The following is a 16,043-nucleotide window of genomic DNA, read 5'->3' on the forward strand; positions in this document are numbered from 1 at the left end:
TTATGAATATGCTTCAGCTAACCCTTGTTTTAATTTTATTTTTATTTATTTTTGTTTTGTTTTTTCAGATTTTGTTTTTAGTTTAAAGGATGAGTTAAAAAAAATATGTTTTCAGCTCAGAATCCATATTTGAATAAATATTTCCCTGCTTATTGATAGTCTAACCAAATGTTCTTCCTTTGCATCACATCATCAAATCAAATCAAATCAGATTGATTTGTATAGCGCCAAATCATGACAAAGGCATCATTACATCAAGGCACTTTACATGTAGAGCAGGTCTAGACAAAACTCTTAATAAAATTATTTAAAAAGAGACCCAACAGATCCCCCCATGAGCAAGCACTTGGCGACAGTGGCAAGGAAAAACCTCCTTTAAGAGGCCTCGGGCAGATCCAGGTTCAGGGGGGGGGGGGGGGGGGGGCGGCCATCTGCCTCAACTGGTTGGGTTGTGTTTTGTTAGAGTAGTTTTTTAATGATGAAAAAACACATAGAATGATTTTTTTTTAACCACCCACTCTCTGTCAGATTTATTTCTTACAGAGGTTGAAGCACAAGTCACTTTTTACTATTTTGAGCAGGCAGTTGAGTTTTTGAGACACCATAGTAACAGATTGTAATAACAATATGTATTTGGGTCAGTGTTGGATATCCATGTTGCCCACCAGATGACCTGTAATATAGGGATCCTCTGACCTTGCACCTCCTCCTCTAGCACCATCTTCAGGCCACACTTTCAATGTGTCCAGCACAAACTGAATCCCACCAACCTCACTAACCAGGAAATGTTAGTATGCTGATTCAATAACTACAGTGGTGAAAGTGGCAGACATTCAGCACTGCCATAAGTTTAAAGTAAATCCTCACATACATAAAATTGTCCTTTCAGTCAGTTTAAGTTAACATTTAAAGGCCTGATTTTATTTTGGACGACAGATCACGCGTTCATTAATGTAATGAAATCGGCCCATTCAGCTTTTTGTCTCTTGATTGTAAAAATGTATGTTTCAGTGTTAAATGGCTGTTCAACTGATGCCTTGGTGGTTAAATTGTGGCTCCTGCATTCTTTTGTACACTGTTTGACCTCAAGCTATCAGTCTTATTGCATTTTAAAAGGAGTTATAAACTGTTTATGTGCTCCCACAATGACTTTTGCCTGCTACTTCCTGAACAGCAAGTTTCATTTGAGCAGAAACGCATTACTTTTTTTGTGTCAGCGGAGAGCTGCGTGCATATAATGTAACACAAACAGCTTTTGTGATCCCGCCATCAGAATAGTTACTGCCAAGGAAATCTAGGAAAAAACCGAGGGGCACAGCCCAGTAATTGCTGGCATTAAGTTAAACAAGACAGTCAGCTTTATCACTGAGCCCAGCTGAGAAATTGTTTCCATATTATATTTCTCTGTTCCTGTGTGCTTTTTACTCCTGTACTCCACTGTGATTTATCACGCACAATGTGCATCTTTTCCCTAGCAAACACAGTTCCCATTTATAACTGAGCAGACAAGTCCCTTCTATTTGTAGTTATTAATCAGAGTTGACTGTAGCAGGCACGGCCACTGGAGCTCAGACTGATAGACTCTCAGTCAGAGAGGAAAAGCCTGTCACATCCTGCTGACAAATACACAGATTTATGGAGCCCACATAGCCAGGCTACTCAATATAAACAAATGCATTTGCCTGAAAAGAGCAGCTCTGAAAATGGATTATTGCTATAAATGCTCATTTTTAAACACATGGGGAAAGAACATTGCTAAGAGCAGGGGGTGAGGATAAGTTTATGAGAATATGAAAGCTTGTGTATCACGCAGTTTCAGATGACGTGTAGTTTGACTAATTAACTGATCAAACGCAGGTTATAATCCCCATCAGAGTCCGTTAAGTTAATCAGTTTATTACACACCAGACCACAACAACAGCAGACCACATGTAAGAGCGTGACCTTGCTATGAGGAAAGTAATATATTTAAATCTGTCGCTTTGAACCAATCCAGTTCCATATATAAATATTTATATATATATATATATATATATATGTGTGTGTGTTTTGTGAAGGCTTCTACTAATACTTTTCAGTGTGTGTTCTACACCCAGTGGCTGGCTGTTTTTGTGTGGAGCAACCACTAACCTCCTTCTGTCAGCACTAGCCCACAGAGATTAGCTGTGTGAGTGTCTCTTGTTTCCCGGTGAAAACGCGTTCCCAGTCCATCACAGTCCCAGCTGTGGTCCAACAAGGGAGGATGAGGGGATTGGGGGGGGGGGTGAGAGTGGGAAGAGGTTGAAGTCATAGAAAACTGTGGCCATGATTGCAGTAATCCTGTTATCTGTCCTGCTAAAGCTGGCCACTCCCGTGACCTGGAGACACAAATGTTAAGCTCCCTCTGTCTCTCTTCTCTTGCTTCTGCTCCTTTCACTCCATCCTGCTCTAGCTCACTCTCTTTAGCCTGCCTTATTGAATGTCAGGGGGTGGTCTTGGCACCGCCTGATTCTGAATTCACAGTCTTCACACACACCACAGGCTATCTTGAATTCCGTCAGAACAAAAGGGGTTTTTCTCCTGCAGTACTTGAACTTCTTGACCATCTCATGCATCTTAATGTTTCCACAGTTGTACAGGGTCATGGTGTCCAATAGAAACTGCTCTTGTTATCGTCACCGAATAGAAACACTAGTTTAGTTTCCAGCTGATGATGAATATGTGATTTGATCAACTAATTCACAATGCTGCATTGTTTTCCTCTCATTGTCTAAATAACATGGTCACATTTAGCTTCTCATCTATTAGCCTGCTCACATTGTCATTTGTTAACGGGATAATGGGCCGTAAAGAGGGCCATTACTCTCTCAGTTCAGAACATATGCTGAAGTCCTGCACAAAAACACACTCGACTACACACACAATGACGGGCACTTGGGCACACACAACCACTATGCAAGCTTGACAGTGTCCTCTGGAGTGAGGACGTGCACACTTTAAAAGAGCAAGTGTATCATCCCATGTTGTGTAGTGTCCCTCTCAAGGAGCAGGAAATGCCTTGTCCTAGACCCTGTTTGATTGTAATCCTGCCGTGTCAGCCTTGAACCTGCTTGACGCACTGCTAGACAGGCCAGTTAGTATTCATTCTAGTGGCTGGATGTTGATAATCAGATAATTGGCATTCTGCACACTTTCTCTTGCTATCAAGCGGGCCCATAGATCTGCTGCTATAGGTCAGAGACCTGATCAAAGTCCACCACTCCCAATTTGCAATGCTAATAGCCTCCAACAAATATCTGTGCTTAAGAACTGTGTTAAATGAACCTCTCTGGAAGCCCTCATAATGTGCCTTTTGTCCACATGAGAGACATAATAGTAGAGGGATCTCAGTTCTGTGGAGAATGCACTGCCCCCTGTTATTAACTCATTGGACCCCGATGCTTTGATTCAGAGCCATTGTCTGACCTTCTCTCTCTGAGTAAGTGGACTGTGTAACATCACAAGTCTCCAGCTTGGCAGTACAGTAAGGAGGTGATTCCAGGTAGCCATTCCCATGCTTATTAATAGTTTTGTGGGATTTGGGGAAAGGCAATAAACTCATGTAGATGCAGGAATCAGGATGGATCACATCACATGAGGCCATAATATTCATGTTAACAAGAAGATAAGCACTAGGCAAACATCGAAATTAGCAATGTGCTGAACAAACATGGAAATCCAATTCTCGAGCCAAAGTGAAAAGTGCTCATTCAGTAAAGGAGAGAGTACATCAACTAACGAAAGCAGGTAGAGATTCCAAATGGATAATTAAAAGCTTTCTCTCCATTATAATTGGAATCAGTCTAGCCCAATCCTGGGAATGAGGGCAGAAAATTGAATCAGCGTTGTGCAGATAGAAATTACTGCCATTCTCCACCTTAATTAGATGTCTTTTCTGAAATCGTACCATGAGCAACCATGCTGACATTCAGCACTCAACATATGGCTTCTATCTACACACACATCTCCCTCCTGCCTTTGAGATGTCTCCTAGACTGCAAGGTACGTTCTGGCTGCCTGTTTTCACTCTGTTGCCATCTTGTCTCCATCCGCGCACACATTAAGAGAGCACATCCTATTTCTGAGGTCTTTTCACCCTCCTAATTTAAGAGCTCTGTATTTCTCTGTTCTAATATGTGCTTCTGAATGGTGTGTGATGTACAATATGTGAACACCTTCCAAAGGACTGAATTCTTAAGGATTCCCAGCACAAAGCATTCAGCTCAAAACCAAGTAATAGATCAGAGGAAAAATGCGGCCGATATTGTCATCCTGTTCCAGATGGTCATTTGGATGGCAACAAATGGTCCACTGAGCAAGTCCCACAGAGATTAAAATATTAAGCATGCTTTTACAAATCTTTCCTGGCACAAAAACAAAAATGAAATTAAGGAGATTCGCCATGCGAGAACAATGAGCAGTTGACTAATGGCTCGTTCACTGACTTCATCACAGCCCAGGCACCTTGTAGGCCGAAATGGCAGCGATATTTGCATGCAGAGGCAGAAGCCGGATATCTGGGCGCGCACACACCCAGAGACAGGGGACTGACCTTGCTGTGACATTAAAGCTCTGTGGGGACAGCCCTCCGCAGCGGCATGCAGGGACACGAGCTCCCTGTCCTCAGATGTACAGTACCCCTGCCTCATGCTCACGCTGTGTCCGTCAGTGTGGATGTGTGAGCAAGAAAGACTTTCTGTGTTTCTCGTTGACTTGAGTCCAATTTTTTTTGACTGCCTTCACCGCCATCCATTTCATCATGTACCAGCACAGACGAATTTCTTCTTTCAAACTGCAGTTTTCTGTGAGTGATATATGGTAAAAAGTGGGAACAGGAAATCTGCACAGTTATGGATTGATTGTTTTACACATTTTCACTTACCTCTGTGACCAAGATGGTAAATGTGTTTCCTCTGAGCCATGACTCCTCTCCTCTCTTCTCCCCTCTGTGTCTCTTTCATCAGGAGGTGATGCAGATGGAACGCCAGCTTGGGGGTCGGTTGATTGACGAGCCTCACGTCCTGCTTTTCAAAGACAGTTACCACAACCTGCGCCTCTCCATCCATGACATGCCCCAGGCACACTGGAGGAGCAAGCTGCTAGCCGGCTACCAGGTGTGTTGGCCAGCCATGGGGGGGCTGCAGGGGCAGGGAGTCGATCCAGATCACAGTGGGAGCACAGAGAAAGAATGAAAGTTCCCCGCTGAATTAGTCAAGTGATTGGCTTTTTTTTTTTTTTTTTCTGTGCTCAATTTAAAATGATACTCGTCTCAAATTATGTTAATATTTACCATTGAGAGGCACTGAAGAAGATTGCAGTGCCTGTTGGCAAACATTAGTGAGAAATCAAAAGTTCTTCAGGGGCAACTTTTTATTGTTAATGAGAGATTATGGTCTAGTAATCTCTCTGGAAATTTGTTTTAGTTTTAGCAGGTTTGGAGTTTTAATTAAGCATGTTTTCATGTTGCTTCAGTTGATTTCTCTTAAGATGAACCCAAAAGAGCATTTTTCACTGCTCCTCTATCTAATAGCTTCTGTCTTTTGTCACTGTGTGCAAATTTAAGTCATTTGTTGGAGTTAAGGGAGCCATGAGCATGTGTGTGCAGCCCTGTGGATAGAGTCTGCATCACCAAGTGTATATGTGTGCAGATTGTAGCTGGGGTGTGCGCACTGACCCAGAGCTGCAAGCTGATTGATTATCCAAGCTGCCTGTTCTCTCAACGGGAGCACAGATGAAATATAAAGTGGTATCTAAATATCTCTGGAACTTACCAACCCTAAATCTTGGACCCTCTCCACCTCCACTGCATTCCCCACACCTGCCTGGTCCGCTGCACTGCAGCCCAGCGATGGAGACAGCGGAACAGCTCAAAGAGGACTAGAAAATGTTTGTGGCTGTAACTATGTAAGCGCTGAGCACCGGGTCCCTAAAGAGAACACATGGGCTGTGCCAAGCAAGTGGTGGCAGCAACAATGCACCCAGAACAGAGGCTTATTACTCTGGACTGTGCCTGTTCATTTGGAAGTGTTATTCCCCTCTCAGCAGTGCGGTCAAAAAAGGCCTTGAGTCTCCCCAGGGCCGCATGAACATTTTTGTGTGTTTCACCCATCTCCCCCTGTCGGTATGTCAGCCTGGGTAACAGTGCCCCCGTTTGATTAGCAGCATGAACTGCAGCCACACTTGGCTCTCAAACTGACTTCTTGTCAGCTGTTGAGTCAAGAGTGAATTAAGTTAGGACAGTTTTTTTTGTTGTTGTTTGTTTGTTTGTTTCTGTTTTGTTTTTTCATTGCAGTTTACTTTTTTATTCTATTTTCAAGTTGCCTCTTTGCTTCTCTTGGATATGTGAATAAGATAGGAATGGAGAGCAGCAGAGAGAAATATTTAGGAACTGTTAGCCTTGGAGAAAGTCTGCCAAACACCTTAAGTAGCCATTTGCTGGATTGATGTTGGTGCCGTGCAGTGGTAGTACTCAAACCTGTAATGCATACACATGTAATAAAGGATGTGATGTTGCAGCACTAACAGACTCATTTGTAACCTTGCCCAGAGACACACAAACTGAGCATACCTGCAGAGAGTGGCTGAATCAACTGAAAGTAATGACTGGAAAATATTTCTTTTGCCTGAGATGTACTGCAGGTTAGATATGGTGCGTTGGTGTTAAATCTCAAGGTTGCAGATGATCGGACAGCTATTATCCTCCTTTATAGAACCAATAGCAGCACATTAGTTCCCCTCAACTTACATTATCAGTGCTGTCATTCTGCTGCCTCTGATATATTTTCCAGTTTTCAGCTCCTGTCAATGTAATTAACGGTGATCTCAGTGTACTCCAGGCAGGTGGTCCTGTTAAGGCTCGGTTCAGACATGTAGTACCAACTGTGCTGAATGTCTTTTTCTTTCTGCAGGAAATCCCATTCTACCACATCTGGAACGGTTCCCAGCGGTACCTGCACTGCACATTCACTCTGGAGCGGCTGAGTCTCAGCACCTGTGAGCTCACCTGCCAGCTGTGTGTGTGGCAGGTAGAGGGGGAAGGGCTGAGCTTTAGCCTCGACTTCAACATCACTAAGGTAACTTTCGGCATAACTACTGTGGCTTAAGGGAGGAGAAGAATAGTGTCTATGCTGTGCTGAGGAGAGGGTTAGTCCTCTGAAAGCTGCGCTTTGTGGCTGTCCTTCCAAACAGGACACCCGTGCTGTGGACTCAGAGTTTCTGCTAATGGACAGTAACGCCACAGCTCTGGCAGGGCCCAGCGCCTTTCAGATCCCATACCTCATCAGGCAGAAGATCTGCAGCAGCCTGGATGCCCCCTGTCCCAACGGAGCCGACTGGAGAATGCTAGCACAAAGACTTAAACTTGAAAGGTAAATACCAACTGTACAGTACCAGAGTGCCTTATCTCATCACAGAGTGTAGGAACATGTGGGAACAGACAGCGTAGACACAAAAACTCTAAAGAAACATAGCAGAGCCTCATTTCCCCCAAAACCCTCCTGAGAGTAGAGTATATTTTCAATGCATTGCTAATGTTCAGGTTAATATGAAAATCAGAGTAAACTGGAGCACCTCAGTCGAGTATTTACAAGAAGTTCAAGTAAACAAGGTTTTACCATTACCACCGTTGCAATATAATCCTGTGACACAACTAACATTATAGGATTACTGTGGACTTGATTGATACAGCTATCATTTCTGGAAGAAAACATAACCCCCCCGCCCCAACTCCCCCCAGTCCCTCTTCAGCAATAGGTAAGCAGCTTAAAGTCTGCAGTTACTTGCGCATGCTACATGGAAAAAAAGCTGTAATTGGAAAGGTAGCGAGAAAGCTACCCCAAAAAAGAGAAAAAAATAAGATGGAATAGGTTTGGATCTGTGCCGACATCAGACCAATTGGTTCTCACAGTGACTATTCTTTATCGCCAGAGTACCTGTAACAGAACAGAGTCAGGCATTGATTCCTTATCCACCAATTTAATTTATGGTTTGTAATGAAATCAAATAGGTACACTTAATTTGTCCAATCAACTTTATATATCCCAATTAATCACAAATTGAATTGATGCAGTAGAGGTTTAATTAGCAATGTTTTGCTCACCACAATCAATTCTCATTTAGGCCTCAGGATGGAACAACTGCCCTGTTGTTTGATCTGTCCTTAACAACATGTTTTCCTGAAATGGCAGCAGCTCCTCGGTTTTCTGTCGCGCCAGATTTCTGTGTTTGTTTCTGTGCGGATAAAGTGTTCTGACCGAGCGGAACGGGACCAATCTATAAAACTTAAAAATGCCAAGAACCTTTTATTTGATCTTTTCCTCCCAAGACAGTGCAAACGGCTGTGTCTGAGCCATACAAGATAAGCTCGTGTTTCACACAGCGAGGTGAATAAGCAGGGTTGACACATTGGACACTAAGCTCTGTCTTTTTTATCTGAATAATGACACTGAGGTTCATTCCCAGACAATTTTTTTTGACCAACACTTCCCTTTGTTGCTGTCTCACAACACGGGGGAAGGAATCCAATTGACTCGAAATAGCAGAGTGACATTGTGCTCTCTCTTTGTGCACTGCCAAAGCAGCCACATGTTTATAACCATCACAGAATGCTTCACCAAGCAAACAGAAGATATGAGAAAGTAATGGACTCTGTCTGACCTTTCTCAAGGTGAAAAGGACTTGATGGGGTTTTTTGGCTTCCTGCATCGCCCCCACCCAACCAGCAAAAACACTCACACAGCACCACAGTCCCCCTTTGAGCCAAGGGTTTATGCTGCTCTCTCTCTCTCTCTTTTTTTTTCTTTTGAATGTCATGTGGTCTGTGTAGCAGTTAAGACCCCAGACATTTGAAGAACAGAAAAAGGCCATTAAATCAAACAAGCATCTTCAGGTGCCGTGGAGATCAGGTCCCACTCAACATCAAATATACAACTGGCTGGGGCCACTGCTTTGTTGTCATTGATTGGGTTTGATCATAAAGGTTCCTGCTCCTAAAATGGAAAAGGTCACTTCCGACTTAACTGTGAAAGTCCATATAGGATTTACTGTATGGGATTTAGGACCAATTTCAACATCAAATAAAGAAGAATGAGGCTTATGCTGTTAAGCTTCAAATGAAAATTGCCAGAGATTGTGTATTTGATGGGAGTTTGAAGAGTGAGACTGTTTTATTTATACAATTTTTTTTTTCACTTAGTGCTCCAATGTGGCACATCAGGTTGTAGCAATATAGCACAATAATACTTGACAATGACTGAGTTACAAGAAGTGGCAGCACAATAAAATACTGGCTGAACAGGTATTTGCTAAGACTGTACTGGTGGTGTGAAAATGAGCGTGCCTGTGTCAATGCATGCACATTGCTTGGTTTAATAAAAAATGTCTGAATGTTCTGCTCACTCCTCCTCTCTGCAGACACATGAGTTTCTTTGCATCCAAAGCAAGCCCAACCTCTGTGATCCTGGACCTGTGGGAGGCACAACATTTCCACAGCGGCAACATCAACCAGCTGGCAACGGTCATGGCTGACATTGGCAAACAGGAAGCCATGATATTTCTGGTCTCTGATGGCGAGTGCTAACCCAGAAAAAGGGGAGAGACAGATGTAGAGGAAAAGTAAACAACACAACACAACCACAACAACAACAAAAAAAACAAAAAAAAAAACAAACCCAAAAATCACAAAAAGACAACAATAACTGCAGGAGGAATGGAAGGGCAGAGTAGTCCCGACATCCTTTTTCTTCACTTAAGAGGATATGAAAGGGTTTGTAGGATGAGCCCCTTTTCCCGTTTGATCACAGTAAATATCTTAAATGACAGACCAACTGAGAGAGAAGTTAAAGTTTAGGTGTATAAGTCAGTCAATAAAAATACCCTTTATTTCCTATCAAAGATCAAAGTGAAATTAGTCCACACCCAAGTTCTACCTTAAAGATCACCTTAAATTTAGTTCATGCCTTTTATATAAATAAGCCGTTTGTGGCTAACAAGGAGCAATATGCAAACTAAATGCTATTACTAATTTCCTATCTTCCTAATTAGAAGAATCATTTTTGAGCTTAAGTTACGTAATAGATATTAAAGAACAAGGGATGCGACAAAAGGTAATTTCAGGTTCAAGAGAACAGGCGACATATGCAATTGGCAGGTTCGTCGTATGACGTTATCTCTCTCTGAACACACTTTCAACAAGGTCATCAGGGTCTGTGAACGTACCCCTCCTGTACACTCCCCAGATGAGAGATGAACGTCTCCTGTGTGTCATTCTCTGTTCCTTCAAAGAAACACTCACTCACACAGGCGGCTTGTAGCACATCCTGAACTTGTAGGTTTCAGATTGTATGTCTGAGCCCCCAAAATTCTTTGTCTCATCTTGTCTGTGTATTTTTCAGTCTAGCCGGTATCACTACTGTGAATGTAACATCTTGACATCTTGATTCAGCGAGACGCTTCTGCTTTCTGCTTCTAAATCAATATATGTGGGGTTTGTTGTTGCTTGAACTTTTTAGTGAAGATATTACTATATCTTCACCAAAGTCAAACTGCAGAAGCCGTGTCTATTTAAAGCCGGTGATGTTGATTGGTCCAGTCCACTTCTCCAGTCCTGGTGTTTTTTTCTAATTCCAATTCCACAGCAAATTATGGAGCCATAGGGCCAAGTGTTCCAGCTGCACAAACAAGAACACTGAATGTTGTCAACCCTCATTTCTAAAATTACATTTTCCTCCTCGGTTACATTAATTCTGCGGAAGAGAGGATGGTAAATATAAAAACATGGCCGAAAGGGTTAACATTCGAATAATGCAGAAAATCTGATGGCAAATTCTTCAAGATCCTTAAAAAGTTACTTGTGCGAAAAGGTCAATTGTGCAGCTTTGTTTTTGTAGTCATAATGGTGGTGCAAGTTCTATATTTGCTGTGAGGAGGTGTTATCTGTACATCAGAGAAATGCTTGTCTCTCACAGAAAGTAAAGAGCAGCTCTTCTTCACATTTTCGCACCTCAGCTCACAGAAGATGCTTTGAAAGCATTTGTTTTCCCAGCCAGCATGACAACCATGAACTGCAATGCTTATTTTTATATTTTGCAGGTTTGCATTCATTCACACAGTTATTAACGTGTTGTTAGTAATAAATCTGTCGAGTCAGGCAACAGAAAAACAGAGTATCTTTGAAATCCACTGATTCAGTAATTTATACCTTTAAAAGGTGTCAGCAATCCCAGATTAGCCATAGTTCTCTTCTCCGTCTGCCTCAGGGTTGCATGTGAAGCTGTCTGTTAAAGTTGTAAGGATAGTCCCCTCCTCCCTTCATTGATCCCCTATCAGTCCAACAGCTAACACCTCCCATCCTACCAGCTCCTGTGGCCTCAGCCTTTAACACTGACTGGAGCCTCTTTTATGATTGTCAGATATTTAGAATGTACATTTGTGTTTCCTTGTATTGGGGGAAAGTGTGTCTCTAAGTTCCTTTGTTTTTATAAGGCACCTGTTAACTCCTTAAGCTTGTTTTTCATCATACTAAACACGCCTCCTCTTTACCTACAACGCTTTTTACAAATCACCGTATCATTTAGTGTAGAAATGCCCTGGAATACAATTTTACCTTTTAAGAAAAACAAATTACTGTTACCAAACCTGTGACTCAAGCCCCTTTCCAATAAAAATGGTGATGCCATCTTAAATGAATCTTTTCATGTTGAAATGGATCATCGTCACATGTGATATGTAAATACCTTTTCTATACGAGCCATGTGCTGTCACTTTGCATACTGTATATCAGCAGAACTGGTAACCAAAGTTTTATGAATATCATTTGAGGTCACTTCATCTTTAATGTTGGTTCAGCATTGTTTTATTCGGCGCTATTAAGTAGAAGTCAGAGTTGCTGTCTCTTCTCACCTGTGGACTTTTCAGTCCAAATGATTACTTTATTGTTCGTTTCCTCACGTTTGTGTTTGAGGCAAAGTAATGCTGTTTGTTCAAGCAGTAACATGTGTCGGTTAATTCTATCACTTTGTAAAGAAATGTAAAATATATTTTAATATAAAGCCAAAAAAAAAAAAAGACACTTAACTGGTGCAGCATTTGTCAAGTCTAAACCGTGACGTGTTTGCCTATATACTGTTCTTTGGCAATCTAGCAGTGAAGACTTTTTGCAGTGTTAAGGGTTTAGAGACTGTTTTACAGGAGTTTCTATACATATTTCGTTTGTCCTTACATTGCATCTGTCTGTCTGATCATTTCTCCAACTGTAAGCATTTATATACATGTGGAAACAGTCGCCAGTGCTTAGTGAGTCACTACTCTGGGGCTGTGTAGAGGCTAATTGGAGAAAGAGGACATCAGTTCTCGGACACTGACAAGCCGATGTTGACACAGCATGTTTAGATGAGCCATGGCAACTGTACAGTCGGACTGTGTGTGAAATTTTATCACCCCTGTCATTGTCTTGGATGTGTTGTCTAAGCACATTTCAGTAATGTAATTCAACAGCCGCCAGGATGTTCAGCATCTATCTTCACATCTAACTTGTCCAACAAATCTGCAATTACCGTGTGTGATGAATACACCTCCTTTCATGATGAAACTATGGGCCTGGTAGTTCTGAGTTTGACTCATGTCAGTAACATTCAAGGGTTTATCATTTCACCCCTGAGTTATGAGGGGAAATTGTTCCATTTCTTGATTGTACGTTTTGTGTCAAGCATTATTCAGTGTCAAGGATGTGTGTTTGCGGGTGTATGTGCGTGAGCGTGAGGCCAGGTGTGTGCATACCTCCCCCCCGTCACACTGACTGAACTGTTTTCTTTTTGAATTAAGAATAGACTTCTGTACTTGTGGACAGTTTTTCTATTTAGTTCCTTCAATGTTCCTTGCCTTTCTGCAAGTCAAAAATGCTGTATTTATTACATGCCACAGCGCTTATGCAATTGTATAATCCTTTTCTTGTTTTTTGTTTGTTGGTTTTTTAACCTTTTGTGTTCCTTATCGTCAATGTAAATTGTTGTCAAAACTTTTGTGGCAATGGAAAAACTTCTGCTAAGGGAGATTTTCAGTACTTTTTGGACAATGATATGGATTTGTGGGTAGAATTTTGGAAATTCGTTTCTAAGTGCTTTCAAGTATTTACTTGGCCTTATGTATATATATATCTATCTATGACATTTCAGAAAGGTATGTATAGTAATTCAACCTGAAATTGTTGTAAATAAATTATATATTGTTAAATCAAGGACTGGATCTTTTGCTTGAAAGATTCAATTGTTGCTCAATAAGTCACTTTCATAGCTCCAACAGCAAATGTAATCTAAACCATCTTATACTCCACATCATCCTGTTGAAAGATGAAAGCCCTTGATATTTTAGTTAAGGTGCTTATTCAATAGTTTTCTAGGAAGTCGATAAAGAAAGATAGATGTTCCTTATGTGTGAGCAAAGAAGCTACAGCAGCAGCTCATGATCCGAAGACTACAAATATTCAGTTGCAACTGAAATACACCTGTGATAAAATATTTTACTTGCACATTTTGTTGGACCTTGAAAGCATTAAATTACTTTCTTTAGTAAACTGACCTTGCTCAGTTTTTTTTTTTTTTTTTTTAAATACCTGACCTTAAAGTTGACATGTGGTTGAACAGTGATAAATGTCAGAAAGAATGCTGTGGAGGGGAAAAAAAAACAAAAACAAATAACAAACGCACACTCATAAATAAACTTTAAAGTATTTTATCGCAAGTGTCACACATATCTTCACAAAGTACAGAAAAGAGCTCCATGCTAAAAAGAAAAAGAAAACAGAGAACTGTTTACTTCTTTCGTAATTTTAGTCCAGCGATAAAACTAGCTAGTGTTTCACAATAGACTGGTATGATTAGATAATGCTCTTTAACCCACAGACTTTTTTCCCTTGATCCCTTGGGAGGGGTCCCACTCCCCAGACTGGGACAACGCCTGGTAAGAAAGTAGATAAGAGCACAGTCTACTTCAAATGAATGAATTAATCTCCCTACATCTAGAGTATATTTTCACTGAAGGAGTCCACTCGGGCCGTGGGATACCAGGGCCAAACAGCTTGAACTTTTTCAGCTTTCAGTTTTTTGTTTTTTTTTTTTAAAGTCTCCTACTGTATTCACAAAATAAAAATGAGAGAAAAACATGGTCCTGCCCTCTTGTTGGGCCACAGATGTTGGAAGGAATATAGACTGCCAGAATCTCAGTCAACAGAAAATCTCACAGATGGGTTCACCTCGAAGACGCACTTTAGCCCCCACAGTGTTCTGCCCCAGCTCATTGCAATACTAAACAAATGTATTTGAAACATCCAGCAACTAATAAAAAAAAAAAAAAAAAAAAAAGTAACACTTACAGGCCCATTCTGAAGCAATATAAATACATATTCAACAATGGCTTGAAAGTATTAAGGAATAATAACAATATCACTATAAGATGAGGGACAAACACCTTTACATAAAAATGTCTAATCAACGATCATTTCAAAGCTTTGATGAATAGCCTAATTTTAAGAATGTGTTAGATATAAAAACAGTAGATCAAATAAGGATCACTACATAAGTGAAAGTGACTGTTCTTACCAGCAGTGTGTGCTCTGATTTGTCAGAGCTAAAGTTAGAAGTTAAGCAGTTAATGCCTCTGTGGAGAGGAGAGGTCCAGTCAAACAAGAGAGTGGAATGCCCCCCATCCCCGCCCGTCCTTTTCTGCTTGGCTGGACCCCCATTATGTTAACAGGCACTGTGGTGAGAGTCAGTGAGTGGGCCAGGGTCACCACTACTCTACACTAAGTGCAGGAGTAGTAATGGATCATTAGCACAATGTGACACCATTAGGGGCTCAACGGCTCCTCTGTCTTGGAAGACACTGACTTGATCTCGCTTCAGATCGAACAAAGGTGAAATTAGAATCGTTTTTTCTCTGCCATCAAATCTACATGAACTGCAGCCGCATTTTTAATGTCCAATCTATAGATGGGTAACAAGTCAACTAGTGAGTAGCACGATATGAAATAATTCCTTGACTACTTCCAGTTACACAACTCAGCATTTGGTATTACAGGCAGTAACATTCAAATAGTCTTAACAGCACAGTAACGTATATGAAGCTGCACAATAGAAACAGGCTGCGCTTAACTAGGTGTGTGTTTGGCAGAGAGGAGCTGCAGAGTGTGTGCGTTGGTGCCCAAGGGTGGAGGGGGGATAGAGAGAGAGAGAAACGTCTCCTCCCTCCAAAGATGAGGCTTGATCTCTCACACTGGAGCAAAAGCATGGCCTTTGCACAGGGGCTTATCCTTCTTCGAGTAGAACGTCTTCCCCTCCAGGTTGATTTGACAGAGCTTTAAAGATGAAAGGAGACAGACAGACAGATTTAGAAACCAGGGCAGAGAAGATATCCGTCATCAACATCGCCAGTGTGAATTTAGAGAATTTTCTACTGGCCAGAGTATACTGTTTACTTGACAGCATTTACTCTCAGTCTTCTTCACAAAATGACTGAGGAGCCAGGTTAGAAGACAGAGACCGAGGACGGAGCTTGGGGTCCAACGATTGAGGCAGATTTTCAGGAGGCTTTGTGCTGGGACAGCCAGAAGAGATGGAGCAAAGAGGGAGCTACAAAGGGAACTATATCAATCAAAATGACTTACAGCACAGACAAAGCATGTATCGTGCCAGCTGTAGCCCAAGGCCTCCAGAAACCGATCCCCGGCATCAATCTTAAAGTCACAGCCGTGGCATTTGGTGCCAAACATCTTCTCATAGTCTGGGAAGAAAGAACAGTGATAGGAGCAAAGGTGTTGAGCAGCAGTGATCCCGTATTCAAACTAACCATCAGACTAAAATAATAAATTCAAAGAGCTTTTATCATCCCTGAGATCAGGTCAAGCATCATCGAGGGTCTCCACAATCACCACATGTAAACATCACTTAACACTTACAGGATGTTCTGGAGCACCGAGTGTGAAATAGGTTTTCACCTCTTTCATCTTTGAAAAAGAACTTGAGGCTTCTCCTCAG

General features: G+C 41.6%; 2 protein-coding genes across 3 annotated transcripts in view; one reads left to right on the plus strand and one right to left on the minus strand.

Moving 5' to 3' along the window:
• The window catches only part of unc5a (unc-5 netrin receptor A), a 122,362-nt gene extending 109,133 nt beyond the window's left edge, over positions 1–13,229 (plus strand). The window contains exons 12-15 of the mRNA XM_029512206.1: positions 4,983–5,132; positions 6,927–7,091; positions 7,207–7,385; positions 9,430–13,229. Of these exons, the coding sequence (XP_029368066.1) occupies positions 4,983–5,132; positions 6,927–7,091; positions 7,207–7,385; positions 9,430–9,595 (660 nt within the window). The 3' untranslated portion in view covers positions 9,596–13,229. The remainder of the gene's footprint in view (positions 1–4,982; positions 5,133–6,926; positions 7,092–7,206; positions 7,386–9,429) is intronic.
• Positions 13,230–13,727: 498 nt separating this feature from the next.
• The window catches only part of pdlim7 (PDZ and LIM domain 7), a 31,327-nt gene continuing 29,011 nt past the window's right edge, over positions 13,728–16,043 (minus strand). For both annotated transcript variants that reach the window (XM_029512939.1, XM_029512940.1), the window contains 2 exons: positions 15,674–15,789; positions 13,728–15,364 (listed from right to left, as the gene is read on the minus strand). In XM_029512939.1, the coding sequence (XP_029368799.1) occupies positions 15,278–15,364; positions 15,674–15,789 (203 nt within the window). In that variant the 3' untranslated portion in view covers positions 13,728–15,277. The remainder of the gene's footprint in view (positions 15,365–15,673; positions 15,790–16,043) is intronic.

This window comes from Echeneis naucrates, chromosome 10 (genome assembly GCF_900963305.1).
Source record: "Echeneis naucrates chromosome 10, fEcheNa1.1, whole genome shotgun sequence".
Taxonomy (NCBI): domain Eukaryota; kingdom Metazoa; phylum Chordata; class Actinopteri; order Carangiformes; family Echeneidae; genus Echeneis; species Echeneis naucrates.